The sequence below is a fragment of the Saccopteryx bilineata genome, chromosome 10 (assembly GCF_036850765.1).
Source record: "Saccopteryx bilineata isolate mSacBil1 chromosome 10, mSacBil1_pri_phased_curated, whole genome shotgun sequence".
In the NCBI taxonomy this organism is placed as follows: domain Eukaryota; kingdom Metazoa; phylum Chordata; class Mammalia; order Chiroptera; family Emballonuridae; genus Saccopteryx; species Saccopteryx bilineata.
The window spans coordinates 13,140,545-13,168,196 of NC_089499.1; the positions used below are offsets into that span (position 1 = coordinate 13,140,545).

Consider the following 27,652-nt stretch of genomic DNA (forward strand, 5'->3'; position numbering starts at 1 on the left):
TAGAAAATTTTACTACTAACAGAGATACAAAAGTGGGCGGTAGGTATAAAAAAGTTGACTACCCCTGCTCTAGACCAACCGAGCTATTCAGCCAGGGCTGTAACCAAACTTCTAACAGTAAAGGGACACTCAGACTCCAACATAAACCATTTTTCTCTTTAGGGAGAAGGATGGTGGTGAAAGCAGAGCCCACTTGGAGGCACTGTCCTCACAAAATGTAGTCTGTGCTGGAGGTACGCAGGGAGTGCTGATTGGAGAAGGATAATCGCTCCCTGCCTTCCATGTGGACCGGTCTCCCTAAGAAGAGGGAGATGTGGTTGCAAAGTTTCTGAAAAATTTCAGACAGGTGTTTCTTGAACTTCTCACCCATGAAAGCATAGATAATAGGGTTCACACAGCAGTGAGTGAAGGAAATGATTTCTGTGACGTGGGTGGCATAAGTCAGCTGCTGGCTCATGACACACCCATCCAGGATCTGCAGGCTGTGCAGGGAAGTGAGGAAGAGGACCACATTGAAGGGGACCCAGAAGAGTAAAGATGCGATGACCACAAGGACCACCAACTTGATGGCCTTGGTCTTGTTGTGGTTCTGGCACCTCTTCAGCTGGTGCAGGATGCTAACGTAGCAGAACAGAAGGATGGTGAATGGGATCAACAGGCCTAAGATATTCATTTCAAAGTGGGTGAAGAGCTTCCACTTTAAAGTCTGGTGGTTGTAAGACAAATAACACTGGAGGATGCCATCTTCAGAGGCCACTTGGTAAAAAACCAGCAGTGGGCTGGTGGCCATGACTGCGGTCAGCCATACTGCCAGGCTCAGGGCTGTGCCCATTCTGGCTGTCCTCACTTTCATGGCGTAGACAGCATGGACAATTGCCAGGTACCTGTCCACGCTCATGAGGGTGATAAAGAACATGCTGCTAAAGAAGCCAATGTAATAAAAGCCCGAGACCGCCTTGCACAGGACAGTCCCAAACACCCACTCGTAGAGCTGATAGTGAGTCTGAAAGGGGAAGGAGAAGACGAAAAGCAGGTCGGAGAGGGCCAGGTTCAAGAGGTAGATGTCTGTGATGCTCCTCAACTTCTTGCAGATGACAAGGACCAGGATGACCAGGCTGTTTCCCAGAAGACCGAAGACAAACAGGAGGCAGTAAAAGATGGCAAGAAGTAACTTGCTTTCTCTCTGGTTAAGTTCCCCATCGCAGGGGCTTGAGAGAGTGTCAGGGTAGTAGTAGTCAGTTACTGTCACATTGGGCTCGAGTGTATAATCCATCAAGGCAGGAAGACAAGGTGGTCACAGTGGCACCTAAGAGACATTCATTTCTTTAAAATATTTTTATTTAAACGTATGGACTGAATGTGTCTTCCATCCCCCAACTGATATGTTGAAGTCCTAATGCCTTATTATGGACTAAAAGCTCTCAGCTTTCTCCCCAAAATTCAAAATGAATCCTAGCTCAGGTCTCACCCACACCTGATTTTGAAGATGTCTAGATGAAGCTTTTGATTCATAATTGATCCTGACATGGATTAAGACTGGGGTGGGTGGTGGATGGGATGGAGTGAATGTATTATGCATGTGAGAAGAACATGAGTTTTGGGAGGCCAGAAGGCAGAATATTATGAACTGAATTGTGTTCACCCTCCTATTTCAAATATTGAAGCCATAATCCCCAATGGAATGGAAGGCTTTAGAGACATAATTAAGATTAAATGAGGTTGTAAGGGTGAGGCCCGGATCTGATTGAACCATTGTCTTATAAGAAAAGGATGAGATACCAAAACCTCTCTCTGCATATACTCAAAGAAAAGGTCATGTGAGGACATAGAAGAAAGAGGGCCCTCTGGAAACCAAGAAGAAGCTCTTACCAGAAACCCACTTTGTCAGCACCTTTGATCTTTGACTTCTGACCTCCAGAACTGTAAAAAAGTAAATTTCTGTCATTTAAGCCCCAAGCCTGTGGTGTTTTGTTACGGCAGCCTAGTAAGACAAATACAGAAGGTAAAGAGGACCTCTATTTGCTACCCAAATTTTTCTGTAAACCTAAATCTTCTCCAAAAAAATAATGTCTATTAATACCTTTTAAAATTGAAAACTGACCTTGTTGACTGATATAGGTAGGCTGAGTTGGATAAGAGAAGCCAAAATTTAAAAAGAAAACTTAGATACCTGTAGTTCCACCATCCATAATTATCAACTGCTAACATATTGTCATATTTGATTTTGGTTTTTTTCTCTTCCTTTCTCTTTCTTTCTCCCTCCCTCCCTCCCTCCCTCCCTCCCTCCCTCCCTCCCTCCCTCCCTTCCTCCCTCCTTCCCCTCCCCTCCCTCCCTTCCTCCCTCCCTCCCTTCCTTCCTTCCTTCCTTCCTTCTGCCACAGAGATGAGCTAAAGTTTTTATTAACTATACAACTTATCTTCACACATCAAGAGCAAATACTAAAACCAATTTTGTATGTACCCTTGGGCTTTTACATATTTATATATATCCATACACAATATATAATATAGTTTTATGTTCACTTTTAACTTACATAAATGGTACAACATCATATCTTTCATTTTCTTCCCTCCCCCCTCCCTCATTTATTATATTACCTTACTTCTACCAGCATGTTGTTTTAGAAATACAGTCATAGAGCCCTGTCTGGCTAGCTAAGTTGGTTAGAGTGTTGTTCCAATACACCAAGGTTGCTGGTTCAATCCCCAGTCAGGGCACATACAAGAATCAACCAGTGAATGCATAAATAAATGGACCAACTAATTGGTGTATTTCTTTTTTTTTTTCTCTCTCTCTCTAAAAGTCAATAAATAAAAATTTTAAAAATACAGTCATAGAACACTAAAAAGTTTAGCTCTTTTTTTAGCTGCTTTAATAAGCACTATGAATAACTAATTTAAAAATGCAATAGAAATAAATTATCCCAATCATACTAACAAAAAATATTACTAGGCTTATTAGAAACAAACCAGATCAAAACTTCAATTAAATTATGTAAAATGTTATAAAATAGTATTTAAGGACATAAGAAAAAATATGATTAAAAGGAAATAAATACTATATTTATGGAAAAGGAGACTCACTGTTTAAAATATGACAATTCTTTTTTTTTACAGAGACAGAGAGAGAATCAGAGAGAGGGACAGACAGGCAGGAACAAAGAGAGATGAGAAGCATCAATCATCAGTTTTTCATTGCGACACCTTAGTTGTTCATTGATTGCTTTCTCATATGTGCCTTGACCGTGGGCCTTCAGCAGACTGAATAACCCCTTGCTCAAGCCAACCTTGGGTCCAAGCTGGTAAGCTTTGCTCAAACCAGATGAGCCCGCGCTCAAACTGGTGACCTCGGGGTCTCGAACCTGGGTCCTCCGCATCCCAGTTCTACGCTCTATCCACTGCGCTATCGCCTGGTCAGGCAATATGACAATTCTTGACTCCACCAAAAAACTACTAGAACTGATAAATTAATTCAGTAAAGTAACAGGATACAAAATTAATATTCAGAAATCAGTATCAATAATGAACTATGAGAAAGAGAAACTAAGAAAACTATCCTATTTATAATTGCATCAAGAAAAATAAGATACCTAGGTATAAATTTAACCAAGGAGGTAAAAGACCTACACTTGGAAAATTATAAGATACTGAAGAAAGACATTGGGGAAGATACAAATAAGTGGAAATACATTCCATGTTCATGGATAGGAAGAATTAACATTAAAATGTCCAACTACTCAAAGCAACCTATGGATTCAACACAATTTCTGTCAAAATACCAATGGTGGATTTCACAGAACAAGAACAAATATATTCCAAAAACTTATACGGAACCACAAAAGACCCCAAAAAGCCTCAGCAACCTTGAGAAAGATAAAGTTGGAGGTGTCATGCTACCTGATATTAAACTATACCAGAAAACCATAGTAATCAAAACAGCATGATACTGGCATAAAAACAGACATATATTAATCAATAGAACAGACTAGAGAGCCCAAAAATAAACCTACACCTAAATGGTCAATTAATATTGGACAAAGGAGGCAAGAACATACAATGGGATAAAGAGAGTCTATTTAGTAAATGGTGTTGGAAATTTGTACAGACACATGCAAAAAATAAAAATAAAACTAGACCACTTTCTTACACTGTATACAAGAATAAACTCAAAATGGATTGAAGACTTAAATGTAAAACTCGAAACTATCACTCCTAAAATAAAACATAGGCAGTAAAATCTCGAACTTTTCTCTCAGTAGTATTTTTTCTGACATGTCTCCTCAGTTGAGAGAAACTAAAGAAAAATAAGCAAATGGGACTACATCAAACTGAAAAGTTTTTGCACAGCAAAGGAAACCATCCACAAAATGAAAAGACAACCCACTGAATGGGAGAACACATTCACCAATGATACATCTGGTAAGGGTAAATATCCAAAGTTTATAAGGAACTCAAACACCTCAACACCAAAAAAAAAAAAAAAGCAATCCAATTAAAAAATGGGCAAAGGACCTGAATAGATACTTCTCCAAAGAGGACATACAGATGGCCAATAGACATGTAAAATGATGCTCAATGTCACTAATCATCTGAGATTTGCATTAAAACCACAATGAGATATCACTTCACACCTGTCAGAATGACTACTGTTAATAAATCCACAAATAACAAGTGTTGCTGAGGGTGCAGGAAAAAGGAAACTCTCACGCACTGTTGGTGGGAATGCAGACTGGTGCAGCACTGTCTGAAACAGTATGGAGATTCCTCAAAAAATTAAAAATGGATCCCCCTTAATGACCAGCGATTCCACTTCTGGAAATAAATCCAAAGAAACCCAACACGCTGATTCAGAACAGTATATGGAGCCCTATGTTTGTGGCAGTGCTATTTACAGTAGCCCTAGTGCCCATCAGATAGGTGGATAAAAAAGCTGTGGTACATTTACATAACGGAATAGAATACTACTCAGCTTTAAACAAGAAAAATCTTACCCTCCGTGACAGCATGGATGCACCTAGAGGGTATTCTTCTAAGTGACATAAGCCAGTCAGAGAAAGACATATACCGTATGATTTCACTTATACCTAGAATCTAATGAACAAAATAAAGAAACAAAATAGAAACAGACTCCTAGATACAGAAAACAGACTGACAGCTGTCAGAAGGGGAGGGAGCCTAGAGAGTCTGGGTAAAATAAATGAGAGGATTAAGCAAAACAAAACAAAAAACTCATGGACACAGACAACAGTGTGGCGATTACCAGAGGGAAGGTGGGTGGGGACAGGTGGGAGAGGGTGAACGGAAGATAAATAATGACAATCGGAGACTAGACTTTGGGTGGCGAGTGTACAATGTAATGTGCAGATAATGTATTTTAAGATTGTACATGTGAAACCTGTATCGTTTTATTGACTCAATAAATTCATTAAAAAATAGAGAAAAAAAGGTTAATTTTTCTCAAATTGATATGTACATTCAAGACAATTTCAACCTAGACTTACTATTTTTCAAGGCACTTGATTGCTGAACATTGAGACATCCCTATTCACCATGCCACCTTTCTCTGATTTGAAATTCCAAGCAAGGTATCCATTTTCAAAGATATTAATTTTATTTAAGTATTAACCACAAATATATATTAAAAACACCTTTTTCTCAGCTAGAGCCATGGGAAGCCACCACATATTCAGGTGTGTTAATCTGGGGGCATGCAAAGATAAGAAAAAATCACCCCTTGTCCCAGACCTTTAAAGTTTTGCCTTCCCTTTTTGCCTTTTTCTCGAAGACAATAAAGTGTCCCTGGCCTTCCCCAAAGATGAGTATTAATACATACCTTAATTCGAGCCTTACTCTTTTCCGACCCTGCACTCTCTGAAAATAACTACCTGTGGTAAAGAAGCTAAGTAGTTGGGCTTACTGTTGTGTGTGTGTGTGGGTGTGTGTGTGTGAGAGAGAGAGAGAGAGAGAGAGCAAGAGAGAGACAGGAAGGGAGATGAGAAACATCACTTCTTTGTTGCAGCACCTTTGTTGTTCATTGATTGCTTTCTCATTTGTGCCTTGACTAGGGGGCTACAGCAGAGTGAGTGACCCCTTGATCAAGCCAGCAGCTTTGGGCTCAAGCCAGCAACCTTGGGCTTCCAGCCAGCAACCTTTGGGCTCAAGCCAGCGACCATTGGGTCATGTCTTTGACCCCATGCTCAAGCCAGCGACCCCCCGCTCAAGCTGGTAAGCCCACTCTCAAACCAGATGAGACTGTGCTCAAGCTGGTGACCTCGGGGTTTCAAATCTCCGCACTCAAGCCAGAGACCTCAAGGTTTCAAACTTCCTCACTCAAGCTGGAGACCTCGGGATTTCGATCCTGGGTCCTCTACGTCCCAGTTCAACGCTCTATCCACTGTGCCACCACCTGGTCAGGCTATATAACAGCTTTATTCATCATTGCCTAAAATTAAAAGCAACCAAGATGGCCTGACCTGTGGTGGCGCAGTGGATAAAGCATCGATCTGGTAATGCTGAGGTTGCCGGTTCGAAACCCTGGGCTTGCCTGGTCAAGACACATACGGGAGTTGATGCTTCCAGCTCCTCTCCCCCTTCTCTCTCTCTGTCTCGCCTCTCTCTCTCTCTCTCTCTCTCTCTCTCTCTCTCTCTCTGTCTCTCCCTCTCCTGTCTAAAATGAATAAATAAAAATAAAAAAAAAACATTAAAAGCAACCAAGATGCCCTTCAATAGATGAATGGGTAAACAAATTGTGTAATGTATACAATGGAATATTATTCTGGGATTAAAAAACAGTCATCACGCCACCAAAAGGCACATTAAGTGTATATAGCTAAGTGAAAGAAATCTAGAGGGACTGAGAATCCCTCATGGAAACACGGGGAGAAATGTAAGAGTTCCCATGTACAGATGACATCTCTCTCACCGTTCAACTTCATTAGATACAATTAAGAGTGGCTGTGTATTCCTCTAAGTCTTGCTTAATGACCCCTGAATCCAATCTTTTTTTTTAATTTAAAGATTTTATTTATTGATTTTAGGGAGAGGAGAGAGAGAGAGAGTGAGGAAAGGGTGGGGGGAAAGGGGAGCGGGAAGCATCAACTCACAGTAGTTGCTTCTTCTGTGTGCCTTGACTGGGCAAGCCTGGCCTTTTGAGCTGGTGACCTCAGCATTCCAGGTGGATGCTCTATCCCCTGCGCCACCCCAGGGCAGGATGAATCCCATCTCTTCTGTCTAACAATTTCAGCTCTTAGAAATATCTGCTGATGACTGAGCTCATACCCGTGTAACTCCCCTTACCGACATCATTCGCGCAGTTTGGGGAAAACCCTAGATCTTTTATCAGAGTTTTCTGTGTGATGAGCAATGATCAGTGGGTTCAGTCAGTGATACAGACGAGATAGGTACTGTTGAATCTCGGTGGAAACTCATGCCTTCAGTGGGGAGGGAGAAGTTCCCACACACTCATCCCCCACCATAAGTCCAGTAACCATTTTTAGGGTACAGGAGCATTGGGTTAGTAAAAAGTGGTGGACAGAAACCCGAGTTTAATTAAAGCACGTGTTAATAATACAGAGCCAGTTTATCAGAAAAAAAAAAAAAGAGAACTTTCCCTCTTTATCATTTAATTCCCCACATAGAGTACCAAAAATAATGAATAAAGCTGCAATAAACAGATGTTTTCTCCCTCATTACTAAATTTTTATTCCCTGTGTAAGACTAGGCAGGAACATTGCCTACATATGATGAGGCCAAAGTAGGTTTGCAGGTGTTCCTATGGAAAAGAACGCAATAATTAATAAATAATAATACAAGGATACATTGAGTTTTGCCTACTCACAACTGCAAGCTCACATTTGCCCCACCCTGTATAGTCAAAGGCATGACCACAACACTGCTTTGAAGGTTTATGCATGGAAAAAATCTGTGTGGTTCATAGCACAGGGCTTGCAGGCTTAGCTGAGTCTCCAGGAAACAGGCTGCATTGTGTGCACGAAGGACTGATTAGATCTCTCGGTCCTTTGATGGTCATTTATTCCTAGAATTTATTTTCTACCCAAATCCCCCCACCCCCCACCACGGATACAAACACTTACTAAGGATTAGTATATTCCCAGCACTGCTCTCGTCATTAGAAGGGATAAAAAGGAGAACTTTTATGGTTCTGCCCTTAAGGAGTTTAGCAATCAATGGCACTTTCTTTAAAGAGTTTCGGAAGGTAATAGGTTTCTGAAGAATGATGAATAATGAAAGAAAAACATCATTATGAAAACTAGATAGAAACCCCCCAAAATCTTTTAAGATCAAAAAAAGCACATTAAGTTGGCATGGATGGTATGCTAATCTGTGCCAAGACATGGGTGCACGTGATCACGTTGCAGAATTGAATGAATTCCACAGGCAGAAATGAAAACAGCCAGACATTATTTTTCAAGTTTTTCAAGTTTCCTTTAATGGTGGCATGTTGTCTTTTCAATAATAAGTTTTTAGAAAATACAAAAGGGCTATCGACAATAAACTCAAAGCCGAGAGGTTTTCATTTTGCAAACGATTTGCTGATTTGATCATATATCAGTTTATTAATCCACCCTTGGAAATTCTCTCTCAGTGACTCACAGAGCAAAAAAAGCATGTGCATGACAAAAGGTTGGGGACAAGGCCCGTGTAAGGCTGGTGGCAGCGGCCATGCTGGTTCCCATTGGATTTGGGCAGATGGTAAAGGAACTGTGGAGCCGGAGGATGGTGGGCCATTCCATTTATTAAAGTCTCCTAACGCTGGATAAGCAAGCAGGCAGGGAAAACGGCCTCTCTCTGGACTCACAAGCCAAAAACAGACTGGGGGGAAAACCCCTCCCCCTGAAAACAATAGCACACAGTGGCCCTTCCAAGCACCAAGCAGGCAGGCAATCCGCAATTTGCAATCTGCCGCCCTGAGGGCGAGCACCCGCAGAACTCCCATAGACTAGACACACAGGGCGCTGCCCAGGCCAATGCACCAATTAGACAAAATGCAAGCAAGCAAACTCACACACTTGTAACACACTGGTCTACTGGTCTGACCAACAGCCAGTCTGAGCAGATCGTGATTAAGCATATGCTGGGAGAAGAATCTGAGGACTCAGTAACTGGGAGTCTGTGGATTAAACTAATAAAGAAGAGATTAACAGGAGGAAAGGTACATAATCTTTATTCATGTTTATTGCATGGGAATTCACAGAAAAGGAATTCAAAGAAACGGTTAGACTTGGGGGTTTATATACTATTTTAACAAAGGAGCGGAAGTTTGGGCTTTGAGTGTTGATATTGTTATCTCTGTGTGTGTGTGTGTGTGTGTGAGAGAGAGAGAGAGAGAGACAGAGAGAGAGACAGAGACAGAGAGAGACAGAGAGAGGGACAGACAGACAGGAAGGGAGAGAGATGAGAAGCATCAATTCTTTGTTGCTGCACTTTAGTTGTTCATTGATTGCTTTCTCATATGTACCTTGAACGGGGTCTACAGCAGAGTAAATGAGCCCATGCTCAAGCCAGCAACCTTGGGCTCAGGCCAGCAACCTTGGGCTCAGGCCAGCAACCTTGGGCTCAATCCAGCGACCTTTGGGCTCAAGCCAGCGATCATGGAATCATGTCTATGACCCCACGCTCAAGCCAGTGACCCCTTGCTCAAGCTGAATGAGCCTGTGCTCAAGCTGGCGACCTCGGGGTTTCGAACCTGGGTCCTCCACATCCCAATGCTCTATCCACTGCACCACTGCCTTGTCAGGCAGGGTTGATACATTATGAGGAAGTGAGAAGAGAGAAAAAAAAGAACCAACGGGAGATAAAGGTTATTTTTAGTAAGGTCTGTTTATGCACACTCATTTGGTGTCATCTCCCCATCTTTGATGATAAGAGTTCTTTTTCTCTGCCTGGTACTTGGTGGGCACCTTCCTCAAAGGGAAATTTATGCCCAGTTTTTAGGCAGACAAGAGAAGGGTAGGGAATTATTCCTGCATCAGATGATTTGTAACTAACTGCCTTTAGCTCCAAATAATCCTTTTGCCAAAGTAGCGTATCTTGGGGGGGGGGGGGCATATTCTGATTCCTTTCACATAACGATGATCATCTATCACCATTTTGTGAGTACCCCTCATGGGCCAGCCATCACTTACATATTAGGCCCCTACTGGGATTCTGGAAGTGCCCTGAGATCCTCTCTAAAACTTCAGTTCAATAGCCTGAGGCTGAGTCAGCTCCAGGATGAAGTACCAACCCTCAGGCAGAGGGCATTTTCACGCTGATGAACAGCTGTGCTCAAACCCTGTTGTCTAAAGGTGGCCACCTTTGCATCTCTGTACCTGTGGGTACTGGTTGATCTATTCATTCCAAGGCCTGAAGACACTTAGAGACCAGGATGTCTGACAAAGGCAGTATACTTCAGAGCTCACGGGCATACAAAGAAAGCTTAAGAGGAAGCTGGGAGGACTTCCATCCCTCCCCCAGGAAAAATACTCCCAAATTAAGGATAACTGTAGACTGTGAAGACACTCCTCCTTTTCTCTTCTGACAATATTCATTCCTGTTCCCTGCGTACAAGAGGACTGTGTGGAATAGTGTATTCTTTTTTTCCGTGTCATTGAAGGTTGGTTCAGAAGATCCCTTTTGGAGACATGCTGGGGACACCTCTGTCCTGGTTTCCGGGATGACCAGAAGCCACAGTAACATCAGTATTATCTCTACCAACCTGTCTTCTTTTTTAGATATTCCAAGGGTCCCCAATGGCCACAGTTTCTCAGAGATACCCTGAACCAGCCACACCAGGATTCCACCTACAGTAAATCCAATTCTCGGGGCCCTGGCCGGTTGGCTCAGTGGTAGAGCATCGGCCTGGCTTGCAGGAGTCCCGGGTTCAATTCCTGGCCAGGGCACACAGGAGAAGCGCCCATCTGCTTCTCCATCCCTCCCCCTCTCCTTCCTCTCTGTCTCTCTCTTCCCCTCCCGCAGCCAAGGCTCCACTGGAGCAAAATTGGCCCGGGTGCTGAGGATGGCTCCATGGCCTTTGCCTCAGGCACTAGAATGGCTCTGGTTGCAACAGAGCAACGCTCCGGATGGGCACAGCATCGCCCCCTGGTGGGCATGCCGGGTGGATCCCGGTTGGGCGCATGCAGGAGTCTATCTGACTGCCTCCCCGTTTCCAACTTCAGAAAATACAAAAACAAAAACAAACAAACAAAAATCCAATTCTCGGAACAACCAGGCAGGTATGGATAACTTTTCCAAGATCTACACACATTGAAGAGGGAGCACTGGTACCGGTCCAGGTTATAACACTGTCCACTCTTGCCTGTCACTCCTCACCAGAAATGGAGCGAGCTGCCTAAACTGAGCTGCCCCAAGCCACCAGGGCAATCAGAATTAACGCCTTTCTCCTCCGGTCTGCCAGGTTTCTCCCTGCAGATCTCGTCCCTGTTTGCTCTCGTGTTCTTTGGGTTGTCGTCCCCGTACACACTCATCACATCTTGCTCTTCTGTTTGGTCTCCACCCACTATGTCCAAAGACATGCCTGACGTGAGGTCGGTCTTAGAAAACGCAGGATGCATTGAGACCCAACAGCTCACAAGAGGACCTAAATGCCACCTTCTCTTCTGGCCAGTCTTTGTCAGGGTTATGTCCCAGGGAATTTGTGACACCCGCAGGCTTTGCAGTTAGAAACAAAACAAAAAGCATTTTGCTCCCATCGAGAATTTAGAAACTTGACTGCCTCCCATGAGGTTCTAGAACTCTCTCCTCTTCAATACTCCTCCTAATTTCTCTGCCCACCTTGGTCTTCCCGCTTCTCAGGATCAACACAGACTCCTCCTTTTGCACGACAGTTTACTCCCTTCCTACCCCCGTCACTCAGGGGTGCTAACCCCACGTGATGTAGCTCTTCCAAACAAACCTAAGGCCTCCCCAAGAGGATGCTGCGTGATTCCACTTCTGCCACCTTGTCGCAAGGCCAGCTGCATCACTGCTGCGACAGAGGAGCACGTCAAGGCTTCAGGAGGCAAAGCAAGGGTGCCTGATTCTGCTTGGACCTTTAGGATGAAAATGTGTGAGTGGCCCGTGAGCTGATCTTGAAGGACAGATGTGCCTTTGGACATAATGTAAAGTATTATTGTAAGAAAGCATTTCTCTGGGGGGGGGGGGTGTCTCAGAACCTAGGTGCTCATCCTGGCTGAGTCACCACGTGTTTCTGAAACTCTGGGGCAGTCCCTGAACCTTTCTGACTTTTAGTCCATGCTTCTACATGTTACAGTGCACACAGATCTCATGGGGATCTTCTTAAACTGCAGACCGTGCTTCCACAGGTCCGGGTCCACAATTCTGCATGTCGAATCAGCTCCCAGGCAATGCCCATGCTGTGGTCTGCAGAACACATACTGACACGGGCTTAGGCTCTCCACCTGTGAAACGGGCATAAGGCTTCCCTGAAGATGTTGGGACTTATTACGTTAGTACCTGTGAAAGTGCTTGGGAAAAATTGGTCCTCCTTAGAAATGGGATGGGTTGTTATTATTGTGGGTGTGAGGTGTCCCAAGGCTTGTCCAGGAAACTGGGGTGCAACCCCCTGTATCTCTGCTGCTCAATGCCTAGAGAGGCCCCAGCAGATACAGTGGCTGAGCCCAGCAGAAATGCCGACTGTGCCAGGGGACACATCGCGCAGGCAGCACTCAGTGGAGAGACCCGAGAAGAAAGGACAAGGGTGGAGCACGGGTGCTTTGTAGTTGCCGACAGACTTGCACGAGCGCTCGCTGGGGGCTCGAGCTAATGCGGTGGGGGCTGGCTCTGCACAGACAGGAAATTTTGCAGGAGATCAAGGAAATGCATACACGTACCCCATCCAAACCCAGAGAAGAGCTCTTCTGTTAGTTTCTTCTGTAAGTTTAGCCTTTTCTTTAAAAGGCTGCAAGTCAATGAACCCCTGGCAGCCCCATGGGGAGCTTTGAACACAACCAACTAACGATGTGGGCTGGTGCACAGAGGGGCAGATGGTGGGGTAGAGCAGCTGAGCTCAGGGCCACTTTGGGGCTGAACTCAGGACAGACACCCCGCAGCCACCTGAGCCAGCATCTGAGAGCCTTCTTGCCTCCCAGCCTAGGAAGTGCTTGGACTGGAGGAATCTGATTGACGATCAGCCCTTCTCCGTGCAGCCATTAACTCAACCACGTTTGTCTCCCGTAAGTAAGTAACGGCTACGATTCTTACACAGACTAAATCAGTACTTCTCAGTCTTAGCGGTTTATAGAGTTATGGGCGTCAGAGCCCCACTCCAGACCATGAAATTGGAACCCTGGAGTTTATTTTTTTTGAAAATTCCCCCACGTGATTCTAAGGTACAGCCACGATTGACAACCACTGTACCTCACCTGCCAAATGAGTTCATACCTATATATCTTAAGCTGTTGGGTACAGAAAAGCATTCTCTATCAGCCATCCTTCTTCTTTGTTGGAATCTTCTTCCTATTATTATTTTTTAAAAGTTAAGAAAAGTAGCCTGCTTACAAATAAATACACCTACATGTCCACTTCAGGGCAGATGAGCGGATGTACTTTTTCTTATTCCTCCCACGAAACACGGTGAAACCCCCTGAAAAGAACCCCAGGCAGCTGTGGGACAACAATGAAATACTTTCTATTTGTGCCATCACAATCTTGAAACAATGCTGAAAGGAAAATTTAAAGCATTAAATGTTTTACATTAAAGAAGAGGAAAAGGGTCCGATCAATAATCTAAGTTTCCATCTGAAGAACCTAGAAGTTAAAAAAAAAAAAAAGAGCAAAATAAACCCAAAGCAAGCGGAAGGAAGGAAATAATAAAGATAGAGCAGATATGAGTAAAACCGAAGAGAAAACCAAAGGAAAGCTAGCTTTTTAAACAGATGAATAAAATTGACAACTCTCTCTCAGGCTAACCAAAAAAAATTTTTTAAAGACACAAGTCACCAATATCAGAGATGGAACAGGGGCTATTATTACAGATCCTGAAGACATCAAAAGGATAATAAAAGAATACTACAAACAATTGTGGCCCTGGCCAGTTGGCTCAGTGGTAGAGAGTCGGCCTGGCGTGCAGGAGTCCCCAGTTCGATTCCCGGCCAGGGCACACAGGAGAAGCGCCCATCTGCTTCTCCACTCCTCCCCCTCTCCTTCCTCTCTGTCTCTCTCTTCCCCTCCCGCAGCCAAGGCTCCATTGGAGCAAAGTTGGCCCGGGCGCTGGGGATGGCTCCTTGGCCTCCGCCTCAGGCACTAGAATGGCTCTGGTTGCAACAGAGCAACACCCCAGAGGGGCAGAGCATCGCCCCCTGGTGGGCATGCCAGATGGATCCCGGTCGGGCGCATGCCGGAGTCTGTCTGACTGCCTCCTGGTTTCCAACTTCAGAAAAATACAAAAAAAAAAAAATACTACAAACAATTGTGCACACATACATTTGATAATCTAGGTGAAATGGACTAATTTCTAAAAAAAAAAAGAAACAAACCACAAACTACAATTCACCCAATATAAAATAACCCTATAACTATTAAACAAATTGAATTCATAATTTTATAACCCCAGATTAAGAAACTGGAACCATGATGTCTTTCATTGACTGTCACATCAGACCATGATGGTTTCACTGGAGAATTCTACCAAACGTACCAAACGTTGAAAGAGGAATTATTATACATGATCTCTTCTAGAATATAGGAAGGAACACTTTGCAATTCGTTTTTTTTTTTATCTCGTTTGACTCTGATACTCCAAACTTTATATGGTGAGACAATGAAACTAGAAAAACAAAGCCAGTTTTGAAAAAGAGAGATAAAGTAGGGGAAAAAAAGAAGAAACTGAAGCCTGACCTGTGGTGGTGCAGTGGATGAAGCGCCAATCTGGAATGCTGAGGTTGCTGGTTTGAAACCCTGAGCTTGCCGGGTGAAGGCACATATTGGAGTTGATGCTTCCTGCACCCGCCCCTCACTCTCTCTTTCTCTTTTCTCTAAGATTAATAACTAAAATCTTTAAAAAAACAACACTTGATTTCAAGACTCATAGAACTATAGTCATCAAAACTGGCATTGGTGGACAAAGAGACACAGAACAATGGAACAGATCAGAGAACTGAGAGGTGGAGCCACACCAATCTACCCGGCTGATTTTGGACAAAGGTGTCAATTTTTCCGTACTCTACCATGAAATTTTTGATTCCCCTGAGTGTGCCTGCAGGTTGACAAAAACAGCTTTTGCTGACGCAATTACAGACCTGGGTACACTGAGTGGAAAAAACTAGAAGGACTCCACACTTGTGCAGTTGTCACGTCATAGTCTGACACCATGGGCTTGCAGGGTGCTGCTGAAGAGCAAGATAAAGAAGCGCGACCAGACGTGGAAGATAAAAAACCAATGAGACGTAAAAGCCACCTCTGACCACTCACGGCTTCCCATTCCCCCTTTACCCCTCCCTCACCTTGGAAATTCCTGCACATCACAGAGAACCACCAAATTTGACTCTTATATTTGGTCTCAGAAGTCAGGCTCCTGCCCTGGTGGTTTTTCTTTTCTTCTTTTTCTTTTTAGAGAGAGGAAACAGAGAGAGAGAGAGAGAGAGAGAGAGAAAGTGGGGTGCGGGAAGGAGCAGGAAGCATCAACTCATAATTGACTGGCAAGCGTGGGGTTTCAAACCAGCGACCTCAGCATTCCAAGTTAACGCTTTATCCACTGCGCCACCACAGGTTAGATCTTCAATGGTGATTTTTCTAAAATAGTTTCAAAAGTTCTTAAATGCAAGAGTGAATTTCTGTGAATTTTACTGGCCCCAGCATCTAGGTTCTTCTTCTTCTTCTTCTTTTTTCTTTAGATTTTATTTACTCATTTTTAGAGAGAGAGAGAATAGAGGGGGAGGAACAGGAAGCATCAACTCCCATATGTGCTTTGACCAGGCAAGCCCAGGATTTTGAATCAGCAACCTCGGCATTCCAGGTCGACGCTTTATCCCACTGCGCCACCACAGGTCAGGCCCCAGCGTCTAGGTTCTTCAAGTCACCGAAAGGACTGCGCAGAGACGTTTCAGCGCTCCTGTATTGTCTCCCGCCACATGTGGCACGGTCACCGTTAGAAACGGAAGTTCCATTTGAAAGCCATTAGACTTCTAGGTGAAGCAAGCACCTAAGAGATAAGTGAATCACCATAGAAGCATGTGTGGTGTCGTTTTCCATTTTCTAATTGTTTAAACTGAACTTTCCACCAATGTTTAAAAATTGGGTGTGTCAGCTTGAAGTGGTTACAGGTTGTTTAGATCGTTTGTTGTAATGGTTTTGCTGTAAAAGTGTTGCAAGTGCTGCTGAAATGTTGCTGAAAAGCATGGTGCTGGTCACAGTTCAGCAATCCGTGGCTGCCCACTCCTGCCTGCTTTTACTCCCTCCGCAGCAGCTCAGCATTGAACGTGGGCGGTGTGGAAAAGCCCGCATGTGCGCTCAGTTCTTTCTTTGTTCCCCTTCCCGCTCCCCTGGCCCGGCCAGCGCCTTCTCTTATTCAACCTCTTTCGTTCAGCATGTCTAACTTGAAGTTAGTTTGTACTGCTGGGTATCTGCCTGGAGCCAAAGAATCACAATCTGTATTGCTCTTAGTGAAACACAGTGTGGAATTAACATTAGCCTTAAATGAAACAAGTCTAAATTTAAAGTGCGCCCCTCCCAATAAATAAATACGTAAATAAGCACACGAAAAGATGGTCGACATCACGAAACAGTAGGAGAATGCCAATTCAAACTACAGTGTGACACCACGACATGCCCATCGGAATAGCTAAAATTTTAAAATGTTGCTAAGGATCTGGAGAAACTGGATTATTTCCCTATTGTTGGTAGGAATGTAAAATAGTAGAGCCATTCTGAAAATTTTAGCAGTTTCTTAGAAACCACTAAACACGCAAGTACTATACAACCCAGCAACTGCTCTGCTGGGCATTCACTCCAAGGGAAATGAAAACGTACGTTCACGCAAAAGCCTGAAATGCGTGTTTATAGCACCTTTATTTCTAATAGCCCCAAACTGTCAACAACACCACTGTCTTTCCATGAGTGGAAGGCTAACCTGTGGCACATACGTGCAGCCCACTTGGCAGTTAAAAGGAGAAGACTATTGATACACATCACAAATGGGGTGAATTTCTGGAGAATTAGGCTGAGTGGGGGAAAAAAATCTCAGAAGTTTGCATACAATCTCATTCTTTTCTATAGTATTCTTGGTTGTGAATTTAAAAAGGCAATATCACATGTCATTATGGTGATAGAATTGTTTTCTATCTGACTGTATCAATGTCAATCAGAAACTCTTTTTATCGCGGACATTATGGCATTGCATATGCTATTTATATGGCTCTGAGATGAGAGTTGGTTTGCAGATTCTATTCATCAAGTTTTAGAAATCTCAGCAAGTGGGTTTTGTCTTATCATCCTAGACACAGATATGTGAGGTCCCCACTGACAGAACCCCCAATGGGATGCACTGACCACCCCACCTTTGCTGGATCACTCCACTTGAATCATATAGAAGACAAATGGCTGAGCTCAGATCTGAACTAGTTTATCTGATACCAACCCATGCAATATTATTTTTAGTGTGCTATGTTATTTTCAGTACCACTTCTGTTAACAGCATATACAGGTGATTTGCATAAGATCAACATTGTTCTTATAAATAAACTGACCATGGCTAATTTATTGACCAATCCAAGTAAGTATTACATAATCACTACATACATTGTCTCGTTTATTTTATTTGGTTTTTAAAGATTTTACTTATTGATTTTACAAAGGTGGGGAGGGAGCTGGAAGTATCAACTCATGGTTGCTTTACATTAGTTGTTCATTGATTGGTTGTCGTATGTGCCATGACCAGGCAAGTCCAGGGTTTCAAACTGGCGACCTCAGCATTCTAAGTCAAGTCAACACTTTATCTACTGCGCCACCATAGGCCAGGTATATATTGTCTCATTCAGTCCTTATCAAAACTCTTAAGAAACAGGCATTATGACTATCCCCATTTTGTGAATGAGGAAGAAGTTTCAATCAGTTCAATTATTTCTCCAAGGTCACAGAGCTAAGCAATGGCAAGATCAGCTCAAACCCACCTGCCCGAGCACCAAACTCTATGAAAGTGTTAGGTTTGGGGAATACTGAGGGACCTGCTGCAGATCAGAACTGTTAATGAACAAAAATGGTTCAAGTTTGAATCCTGGGAGGAGCTTAAATTGCAATTAAGTTTTGGTTTTCTGTGCTGAGGGGAAGGGACTCCACCTTGGGCCTGTTGACTCTTTTTTTTCACTGAACACTTATCCTACCTAACCATTTTATAACTAAGTCATATCTCAACACTCTTACTGGAACACCATGCCCATTACCTGGTTGTGGAATGGGCATATTCTCCAGCCCTGGTAACTGCCAGGAGTTTGAAAAGTCAAGGATGAGAGAATTGCAAAGTCATCTTTCACACGAGCAGGAAAGATCTAGAAATCACTAACGTCATACATGTTAACACCTCTCCAGATATGAGTCAGAAGGTTCGTTGAGAACATTAAAATTATTTTATTTCCAAATAAACATCAGAACAGAAATAAAAATAGCTATCTGAATCTGACCTATGACACACATAAAGGTTAATTCATATCCTTTTCTGGGGGGTAGGGTGGTATATAAGAGATTTAAAAATTATAATTAATTTTTACTTTTATCCCAGTAATATATGCAAAATATTAAACAGTGCTCAATATTTATAATAAAATATATATATTTCATATCCCCAACCCCCACATTAGTCCCACCCTTCAGAAAAAAAAAAACACCAAAATGAATTTTAATTCTTTTTCCCCTCTGGTACCTGCCATCAAAAATTCTAAACTGTGCTTATCCCGCTAGTTCTCCATTCATAACTTTTATTTTTCATTGATTTCCCATTGAGATGGTTGAGGATTTAGTTCTCTTACCCTTCTTCCTTCCTTCAACCTCTCAAAATAATTATACCATAAAAAGTATTGCTGGCCTGACCTGTGGTGGTGCAGTGGGATAAAGCGTCGACCTGGAACACTGAGGTCGCCAGTTCGAAACCCTGGGCTTGCCTGGTCAAGGCACATATGGGAGTTGATGCTTCCTGCTCCTCCCCCCTTCTCTCTCTCTCTCTCTCTCTCTTTTTCTCTCCTCTTGGAAAATTGAATAAAGTCTTTTTAAAAAACAGTATTTCTATGTTTCCTTTCTTTTTCTTTTTTAAAAAATGGTTTACTGATCATCACTGAACTTGCATATCTACGATAACTCCAAGCTACACTAATTTACACCACTTCCCACATGTACACTGTTATCTGTGTCGGTGAGTTTTTTCCTTTGCTCACCTTTTTTTCACCCAGCTCCCTCAACCATCCTTCCTTCCGACAGCTGTCAATCTGTTCTATGTATCTATGCTCCTACTTTTATTTTGTTTATTAAATTATGCTGTTCATTAGATTCTACATATAAGTAAGTGGCATTTGTCATTTGGTGACTGGCTCATTTCACTTAGCACAGTACTCTCTAGGTCTATCCATCCTGTAACAAAAGGTAAGATAGACTTCCTTCTTTTACTTCTGAGTAGTAATTCCTTGTGTAAATGCACCACAGCTTTTTTTTTTTTTTTTTTTTTTTTTGTATTTTTCTGAAGTGAGAAGCAGGGAGGCAGACAGACTCCCGCATGCACCCGACTGGGATCCACCCGGCATACCCACCAGGGGGCAATGTTCTGCCCATCTGGGGCATTGCTCCGCTACAACCAGAGCCATTCTAGTGCCTGAGGTGGAGGCCATGGAGCCATCCTCAGTGCCCAAGCCAACTTTGCTCCAATGGAGCCTTGGCTGTGGGAGGGGAAGAGAGAGACAGAGAGAAAGGAGAGGGAGAAAGGTGAAGCAGGTGGGTGCTTCTCCTGTGTGCCCTGGCTGGGAATTGAATCTGGGACTTCCACATGCCAGGCCAATGCTCTACCGCTGAGCTAGCTGGCCAGGGTCAGCTTTTTTTCTTTCTTTCTTTCTTTTTAATTTTAGATAGAGGAAGAGAGAGAGAGAGAGAGAGAAACATCAGTCTGTTCCTGTAGGTGCCCTTACCAAGAATTAAACCCACAACCTTTTCATATTGGGACAATGCTCTAACCAAACCAAGCCATCCGGCCAGGGCACCTCAGCTATTTTATCTACTTGCCGCAGACCAGCGCGGCTCGTAATAACGGTGCGGAATGAAGGAAACAGACTTATTAAGAAAAAAGGATAGGACCGGGAGGACTCTTCAAATGCTGATGGCAATATCCGAGTGCCCCATAGCCCCAGTTTGCTTTATTATATAGCCATATGCAAATCAAGGAAGTCCTTGATACAAAGTTACACATGCAGGGGTAATCAAACTTTTTATAAAAGCTGCCCACTTTTGCAGTGCTGGTCAACCTAGTCCCTACTGCCCACTAGTGGGCATTTCAGCTTTCATGGTGGGCTGAAACGCCCAGGTAGCAGAGCAACCAAATGGCACCGCAATTGGCCCACCATGAAAGCTGGAACGCCCACTAGTGGGCCATAGGGACTAGGTTGACCAGCACTGCAAAAGTGGGAGGTTTTTATAAAAAGTTTGACTACCCCTGCCGGAACTCTCCCAAGTCATAAACAGAAATCCCCCCACCATGCATAAGTGAAATCAACCAACATCTGAACAAACAAAGAGTGAGAGGAAGGGCATGTAAATTGCTTTCAGCAACTTAAGGAAGCAAGTGAAGTGGGTGCAAATACTCAGCATCATAGCCAATATGGAGGTGAAGGGGGGAGAACTTAGCCTTTTGCTAAGCCTTGAATCTACAATGACTTTTTGCCATTTATGGTCCACAATATCTACTCATCTACTGATGGGTACTAGGGCTGTTTCCAAATCTTGGCTACTGTTTAAATAATGCTGCAGTGAGCATAGGCATGCATATCTTCTTTCGAATTAGTGTTTCGGGTTTCTTTGAATGAATACCCAGAAGTGGGATAGCTGGGTCAAAGGGCAGTCACATTTTTAATATTTTGAGGAAGCTCCATACTGTTTTCCACAGTGGCTGCACCAGTCTGTGTTGCCACCAGCAGTGCAGGAGGGCTCCCTTTTCTCTACACCCTCACCAGTACTTGTTTGTTGATTTATTGATCATAGCCATTCTGACACGCATGAAGTCATATCTCATTGTGGTTTAATTTGGACCTCTCTGATGATTATGCATCTCTCTGATGATTAGTGACTTTGATTGACTTTTCATATGTCTATTGGCCTACCCAAAGCAAGCTGTAAACCCAATGGATTTCATGTCATCTTCCAATGTGTCCTCCTTTGCTTCTGATATATAACATAAGCTGCAAAACTACCATTCTCTGGAGCACTTTCTCAATCCATTGTTGGGATTCTGCTTCCTGCAGTTGTCATTTTGGCTCAAATAAAAATTTTCTACAGCTCTGGACATTTTCCTTTTAGAGAGACAGGAAGGGAGAGAGGGAGCAGAGAGAGATGAGAAGCATTAACTCATAGTTGTTTTACTTTAGCTGTTTATTGATTGCTTCTCACACGTGCCTTGATCAAGGGAGTGAGCCAGTGACCACTTGCCCAAGCCTGCAACCTTGGGGTCGTGTTGATAATCCCACACTCAAGCCAGTGACCTGGTGTTCAATCTGGTATGCCCGAGCTCAAACCAGCAAGCTGGCAAGCTCATGCTCTAGCCAGCGACCTCGGGGTTTCCAACCTGGGCCCTCAGCATTCCAGGTCAATGCTCTATCCACTGTACCACCACTAGTCAGGCAATTGGATATTTTTTACCTTCTGAACACTGACCGCTTCCCAGTGAAAGCGCCCCTAGTGGTGGCTTGTGCAATTTACACTCTTGTAAAATCTAAGCTGCCACCAATTCCCTACCCTGGGGTTCCTAACACTGCCCCCCCCTCCCGGGATGAGAACAAGGCTTTGGGCAGCCTCCATCATACCCACCAGCACCAGGAGACATGGCAGCTCTTCTCCTAGGTCTGATTTGCCTGTGCCCATCAATTTCCCAGCAGCTAGCCAAAGATCCCAGGTTGCACAGCCCAAAAGTGCAGGGAAGTTGATATGCCATGGGGGAAATGTTGACCAAAGAGACAATAGGAGAAGAGAAAGAGGTGAGCAAACCGCTTCTCCTTTGAACTTGAACCGACTGCTCCGAGAGGCAGTGTTGCTGTGGGTCTCTGCCCACATGCCCAGGGACCAGCGGCACTTTTCCCTGAAGCTGCGGCCAGCTCGGTAAGGCCCGCTCTGGGTCTGCGTCCGCTCTCTCCCAGGCTTGCGTCCCTGTCCCCTTCACTCTGTCCCCTCGGATCACACCCCCAGTGCGGTCTTCCTAGACGGGCCTTGCTGCAGGCCGTTTTCTAGGGACGGAACTGCCTCTCTCGGTTTCAGCAGACCCCTTCTCCGCTCTTGCACGTTAGAATTTTCACTGTTTCTGGCAAACTCGATGAGTCGGTGTCACTGTCGTGTCTGCCTATTTCTGTGACAGGCAGAAGCCCAACAAGGCAGGACTTATGAGTGTCCATCAGGCTATCTGAGGTGCTCAACCCAGACCTGCCCGCGCAGGGCTCCCTCTTGTGAGGCGGGCAGGAGGGGCGCTCGGTGAACTAGTGTCCCGCTTGTCACTGTTCCCTCAGAACACCCCTTTCTGCTGACTTCAGGTCCGGCGTTTGCTCTTCTGAAGACGGGTGTTTGCCTCTCTCCCCACCCTCAGCCACACCCCTGCTTGACACATGTGGTTTCTGCTGCCCCGTGTGTCTACGCACTCCTTGGCTAATCCCCACTGAGAGGGGGAAAGGTGGGGACCAGCACCCCAGAAGGCTGTGTAGGGCCTCCTCCCCTTCTCTCAGCCCAGACAGAGGAAGGGTGACACCTTCTGGGCTTTAGGAGTCGGCCCGGCCTCAGGCCCTTCTGAGCAGGACCGCAGCCTGCGCCCCTCTTCCACCTGGCCCCAGGTTTTGAGGTTCGTGTCTCCCGCGCCTGCGCCCAGCGTCTGTACCCACCACCCATCTGGCCCCTGTGGTTTTCTCCCCTTGACACTGCTGTGAGGTCATCAAGGAAACCCAAAGCCTTTGCGATTTCAGGCTGGATAGCGACCACCTTGGGAAGCACGGGCCATCCCAAAGAGCAGAGCGGAGCTGGACGACCCCCGTCCCTCCGATACGGAAACCGACAGCAGAGGCCGCCCTTGGTGAGCTGGAAGGAAGGCACGGGGTGTGGGAGCCCGCCAGGCCCGGCTTCTAGTCCCCCTCACCCCATGGGTGACCTTGGGCAAGTGCTTCCCCTCTCAAGCTGGTGTTACGCTCCATAATATACGTGTGAGTGTGGGTCCCTCTGGTGATGGGGGGTGGTGATAAAGTAACTGAGTGCCCAGCTCAGGGTGGGTGCTGGGCAAATAGCCGCATCTCCGCTAATTGCGCAGGCAGACAACGACAAACCCTTGCTGAGAGTTGATGGTGTTGGCACTTGGGGACAGAGGTGGATGGACGCAGTCCCCATCCTCATGAGGCTTCAATTTAGTGGGACGGCAGGCATTGGACACACTCCACACAGGAGGAGGTGGGGATGAAGTGTGACCACCTCTGTGAAGAGGAAATAATAAGACAGCTCAGATGTCAGCACCTCCGGCAGGTGATTGAAGCCTGTGCCAGTGGGCCGGTCTCTATCAGAGACAAGGATTCAATATGACAATGTCTAGAGCACGCTATCCAATACAGTGGTCACTGGTCACATGTGGCTATCGAGCACTGTAACATGGATGTTTCCATAGCAATGTGATGTAAGTGCAAAATAGTATGTACTACCATATTTTTAAAAAATTAGTATGGAAAAGGAAATGTATTATCCTATTAATAATTTTTTTGTTAATTAAATATTGAGATGATAATATCAATATTTTGGGAATATTGAGTTTAATACAATTGGGAAGCCCTTTATAAAGTTGAAAAATGACTGCTCAGTTCCAAAGCCTAGTTGAGGGTCTGACTTAAAAAGCCATTACAAATTCGGAGTTGGGAAGGGAAGTCCATGCAACACCAGCAGCTCACTGCACGAGGCCTCGGAGCCCAGCTTCAACATTCTTGTCGTGGACACACTCTGACTTCAGCTCTGTTTTCTCACTTTTAGCACAAGCTGGGGACCATCCAGCTCCCGGGCCAATGGGTTGAGGACCAAATGAGCCCCTGACGACAGCATGTTCTGCACAGGGCCTGCTCTTATGGTCATGGCGAGGACCTTGCTGCCCCACCTTTCTCAGCTCAAATCTGGTCCAGCAATTCATGTGACAACCTCAAGGGGGAGCCCCAAGGCTTCCATTGAAGAAATGGTTCTTCATTCGGGTTTGCCTTTGCCTGCTGCTCAACCAGAGCCAGGAGGAAAGCCCTCTAGGAAGGAGCTGATGGCTGCTCACCCTGAGTCTGCCCAGAAGGCATCTGCCCTAGGTTTGGTAACCTGGAGAGAAACAGTGGACACTTCAGGTAGGTAGACTTCCCACCTGAGGTGGATTCCCTGCCCACCCACTTACCTTACCAGCAGAGTGGCCTCCAGTTACTGCTCTGAGTTTCCTGGGCATTCGTTTCCTCACCGGAAGGGAACCAGTGGGAGTGCCTACAAACCGTGGTCTGACTGCGCATGCACGCCAGGACTGACCTGCCCAGTCCTGTCCCGCCCCAGCCGCTGCCAACCTCCCTTCCACTCAGTTCCTCCATTTTTAGCTCCCATATGTAAGTGAGACACACAGTGTTTGTCTTTCTTACATTTTTACATTTGAATCACAGATTATTTCATTTACATTAAAAAAACGCACTAGTAAACACACTAACACATGTAAGCTTTAGAATATGTCAAATTGTTGCCTGGTTCACATCCTAAATGCTTCACACGGAAAGATGTCGCAATCCAGGAATTATGGTCATGTTGCTGGATGTGTGACTTCGTGGGACCCAGACACACACTTAAACTCTTGGATCTATTCTGGCTTCAAGGAAATATTGTATACCCTTGTGGCCTTTTTTGCAAGCATGTTCAATTGATTTGTCATGGCTGATTTACAGAAATTTGATCGTTAATCTAAAACACTCTTGTAAACGGAATTTTAAGCAAATTTTTCGTCTAAGCTTTTTGAAATATGGAAAGATATGCCTCCTTGTGCCCAATTCAGATTCGAGAATATTCCAAAATTGTCTGAAGTGAAAGTTCTAACGGTACTGAAATGACCCGAGGTCTGTTTGCCATGAGGAATGTCGGAACCTTTGAAGTAAGCCTGGGCCAGCATGTCAGCCTGTCAGAAACGAAATGTTCTTGCTGGTTCCATCACCAACAAGCGTGTCGACTGAGCAAAATGACTCAGCATTACTCTCTGGACACCAAGCACTCTCTTCTGGCCAATTTGTCACTGGAGAACTTGACTTATCACTTTATCTACTATGTCTGCAGAACAGGAAATGGTCAGATAATTGTCTTCTAAAGCCACATATGGAGCAAGATCATTACCTTCGAACAGGGATAGAGATGTGGCTGTGACTTACTCAGCACTGATTCTTTGGACTGTTGGTTCAAGCAGAAAGAAATATTGATATCTTGGCCCTGGCCAGCTTGCTCAATGAATAGAGCATCAGCCCAGTGTACGGATGTCCTGGGTTCAATTGCCAGTCAGGGGAATCCCTTTCCTCTCCCCCTTCTCATCCTCTTCCCCTCCTGCAGCCAGTGGCATGGCGCCGGGGTGCTGAGGATAGTTCAGTTGGTCCCAGCACATTATTTTAATGTGCTAAAAATAGCTCAGTTGCCAGCATCAGCCCCAGACCAGGTTGCCATGTGGATCCTGGTCAGGGCAGTTGCAGGAGTCTGTCTCACTACTTTCCCTCCTGTCACTTAAAAAAAAAAAAGAAGGAAAGAAATATTATATCTGTTTTAGAGTTGAGCAGATTAGAAGCCGGCTCCAAATAAAATATACATTGTTTTATATACATATGTACATATTGCTATTAAAGAGTAGAAGGTTCTCAAGTACCTAAGAAGGGGGCTTCTTGCTGTTCCAAGGTGATGAATGTCCTCCAGGTAGGTTGGCCGGTACTCACCTGCGGCTACAGCTCTAATTTTATACTGCCCGGGCTGTCAGTGACAGAAGCAGCCAACCAACTGTGAACTGCAGATACTCTGAGTGCTAAGAAAGTTCGCAGCCTCGGCTACCTTGGCACCTAAAATGGACTTTGGAAACCAGTGTCAGCCCTGTCAGGTGCAGTGATTGGTTCTGAAGGATTCAAAGGTGTACCTGAGATGTCTAAAGTCTTGATGCAAATTCATTCAACGGGGAAGTGTATCAGGAGCTGGTTTGGCTGCACTGGACCCTCAGCCGCCCCCTCTGTTTTGAGGTCCAATTGGAGCCTTGGATTGACCAGTGACCCCTTCAGCCCTCAAAGCATGATGTGAGCCTACAGTGTCACCTGGTGTTAGTGTCCTGGGCTCACGTGGGCCTGGTGCACTTGTGCAAACTAGTGCAAGGCTGCCGCTGGGTTCGTCCCTCTGCCTTTCTACTCCAAACGAGCCCTCTTTTTAACTGCTGCAGGAATGGCGGAGTGTGAAATAAAGAAGACCCGGTTGGAAATATGAGCTGAGGAGACCTGTCGCTCGCTCCTGTAGTCACAGGCACCGCACACAGGTCGTCCTGTGGGTGCACTTCTGCCCTGGGCCGCTGGCTGGGCCGACAACTTATTTTCCATAGCTGATCAATGACAGCGACCCAGAGGTGTGGTACGTTCCTGCCTCTGGGCATCGAGCGTGATCGTGCGCACGGTGACAATATTTGTAAAACCGCTGTTGGCAAGGGACAGTTTTTTTTTTTCTCTTCAAGCCAACCCTCTGGAACAGCAGAAAGCAATATAAAGATCATCTAAGAATTAATTTGAATTACTTATGTAGTTCAAAACGTTAAAGTGGAAACACTTTTATAAATCATTTTTTTGGTTACTTTATTCATTTTTCCATTATTCTCCATTAGTAATTTCTGTGTTGTTGGAAACACACACCATATCTGGGGGGAGGGAAGCAGACTTTACTTACTTATTTATTTATTTATTTATTTATTTATTTATTTATTTTGAACTACCGTTTATCTTCGATATTATTTTGTAGTCGTCTCAGGTGCCCAGCATCATGGTTAGACAATCACATGGTTTACCAAGTGTTCTCCCTGATACTCCCAGTGCCCAGCCGGCACCACCCATAGTTACTAAGATATCGTTGACAATGTTTCCTGCGCTGTACGTTACATCCTCTTGTAGATTTTGTAACTTCCAATCTGTCCTTCTCAACCCCTTCGCCTTTCACACCCAGTCTCCCGAACCCCCTCCCGTCTGGCAACCGCAGTCTGTTCTCTGTGTCGATAGTCTGTTTCTGTTTCTGTTTTGTTTGTTTGTTTATATAGTTCTTTAGATTCCACATCTGACTAAAATCATATGGTCTTTGTCTTTCCCTGACTGACTTTTTTCACTTAGCACAATATCTTCTCGGTCTAGGTCCATCCATGCTGTTGCAAATGGTAATATTTCATTCTTTTCATGGCTGAGTAGTACTCCCTTGTGTAAATGGACCATAG

At 44.6% G+C, this 27,652-nt stretch overlaps 1 protein-coding gene across 1 annotated transcript; it reads right to left on the reverse strand.

Annotated features, from left to right (window-relative positions):
• Positions 1–24,611, reverse strand: CCR8 (C-C motif chemokine receptor 8). The gene is made up of 3 exons (XM_066244980.1): positions 24,584–24,611; positions 1,870–1,920; positions 1–1,306 (listed from the first exon to the last, which is right to left on the reverse strand). Exon 3 carries the CDS (start codon positions 1,271–1,273, stop codon positions 209–211), a length of 1,065 nt encoding a protein of 354 aa, XP_066101077.1. The 5' UTR covers positions 1,274–1,306; positions 1,870–1,920; positions 24,584–24,611; the 3' UTR covers positions 1–208.
• Between the last annotated feature and the right edge of the window lie 3,041 nt (positions 24,612–27,652).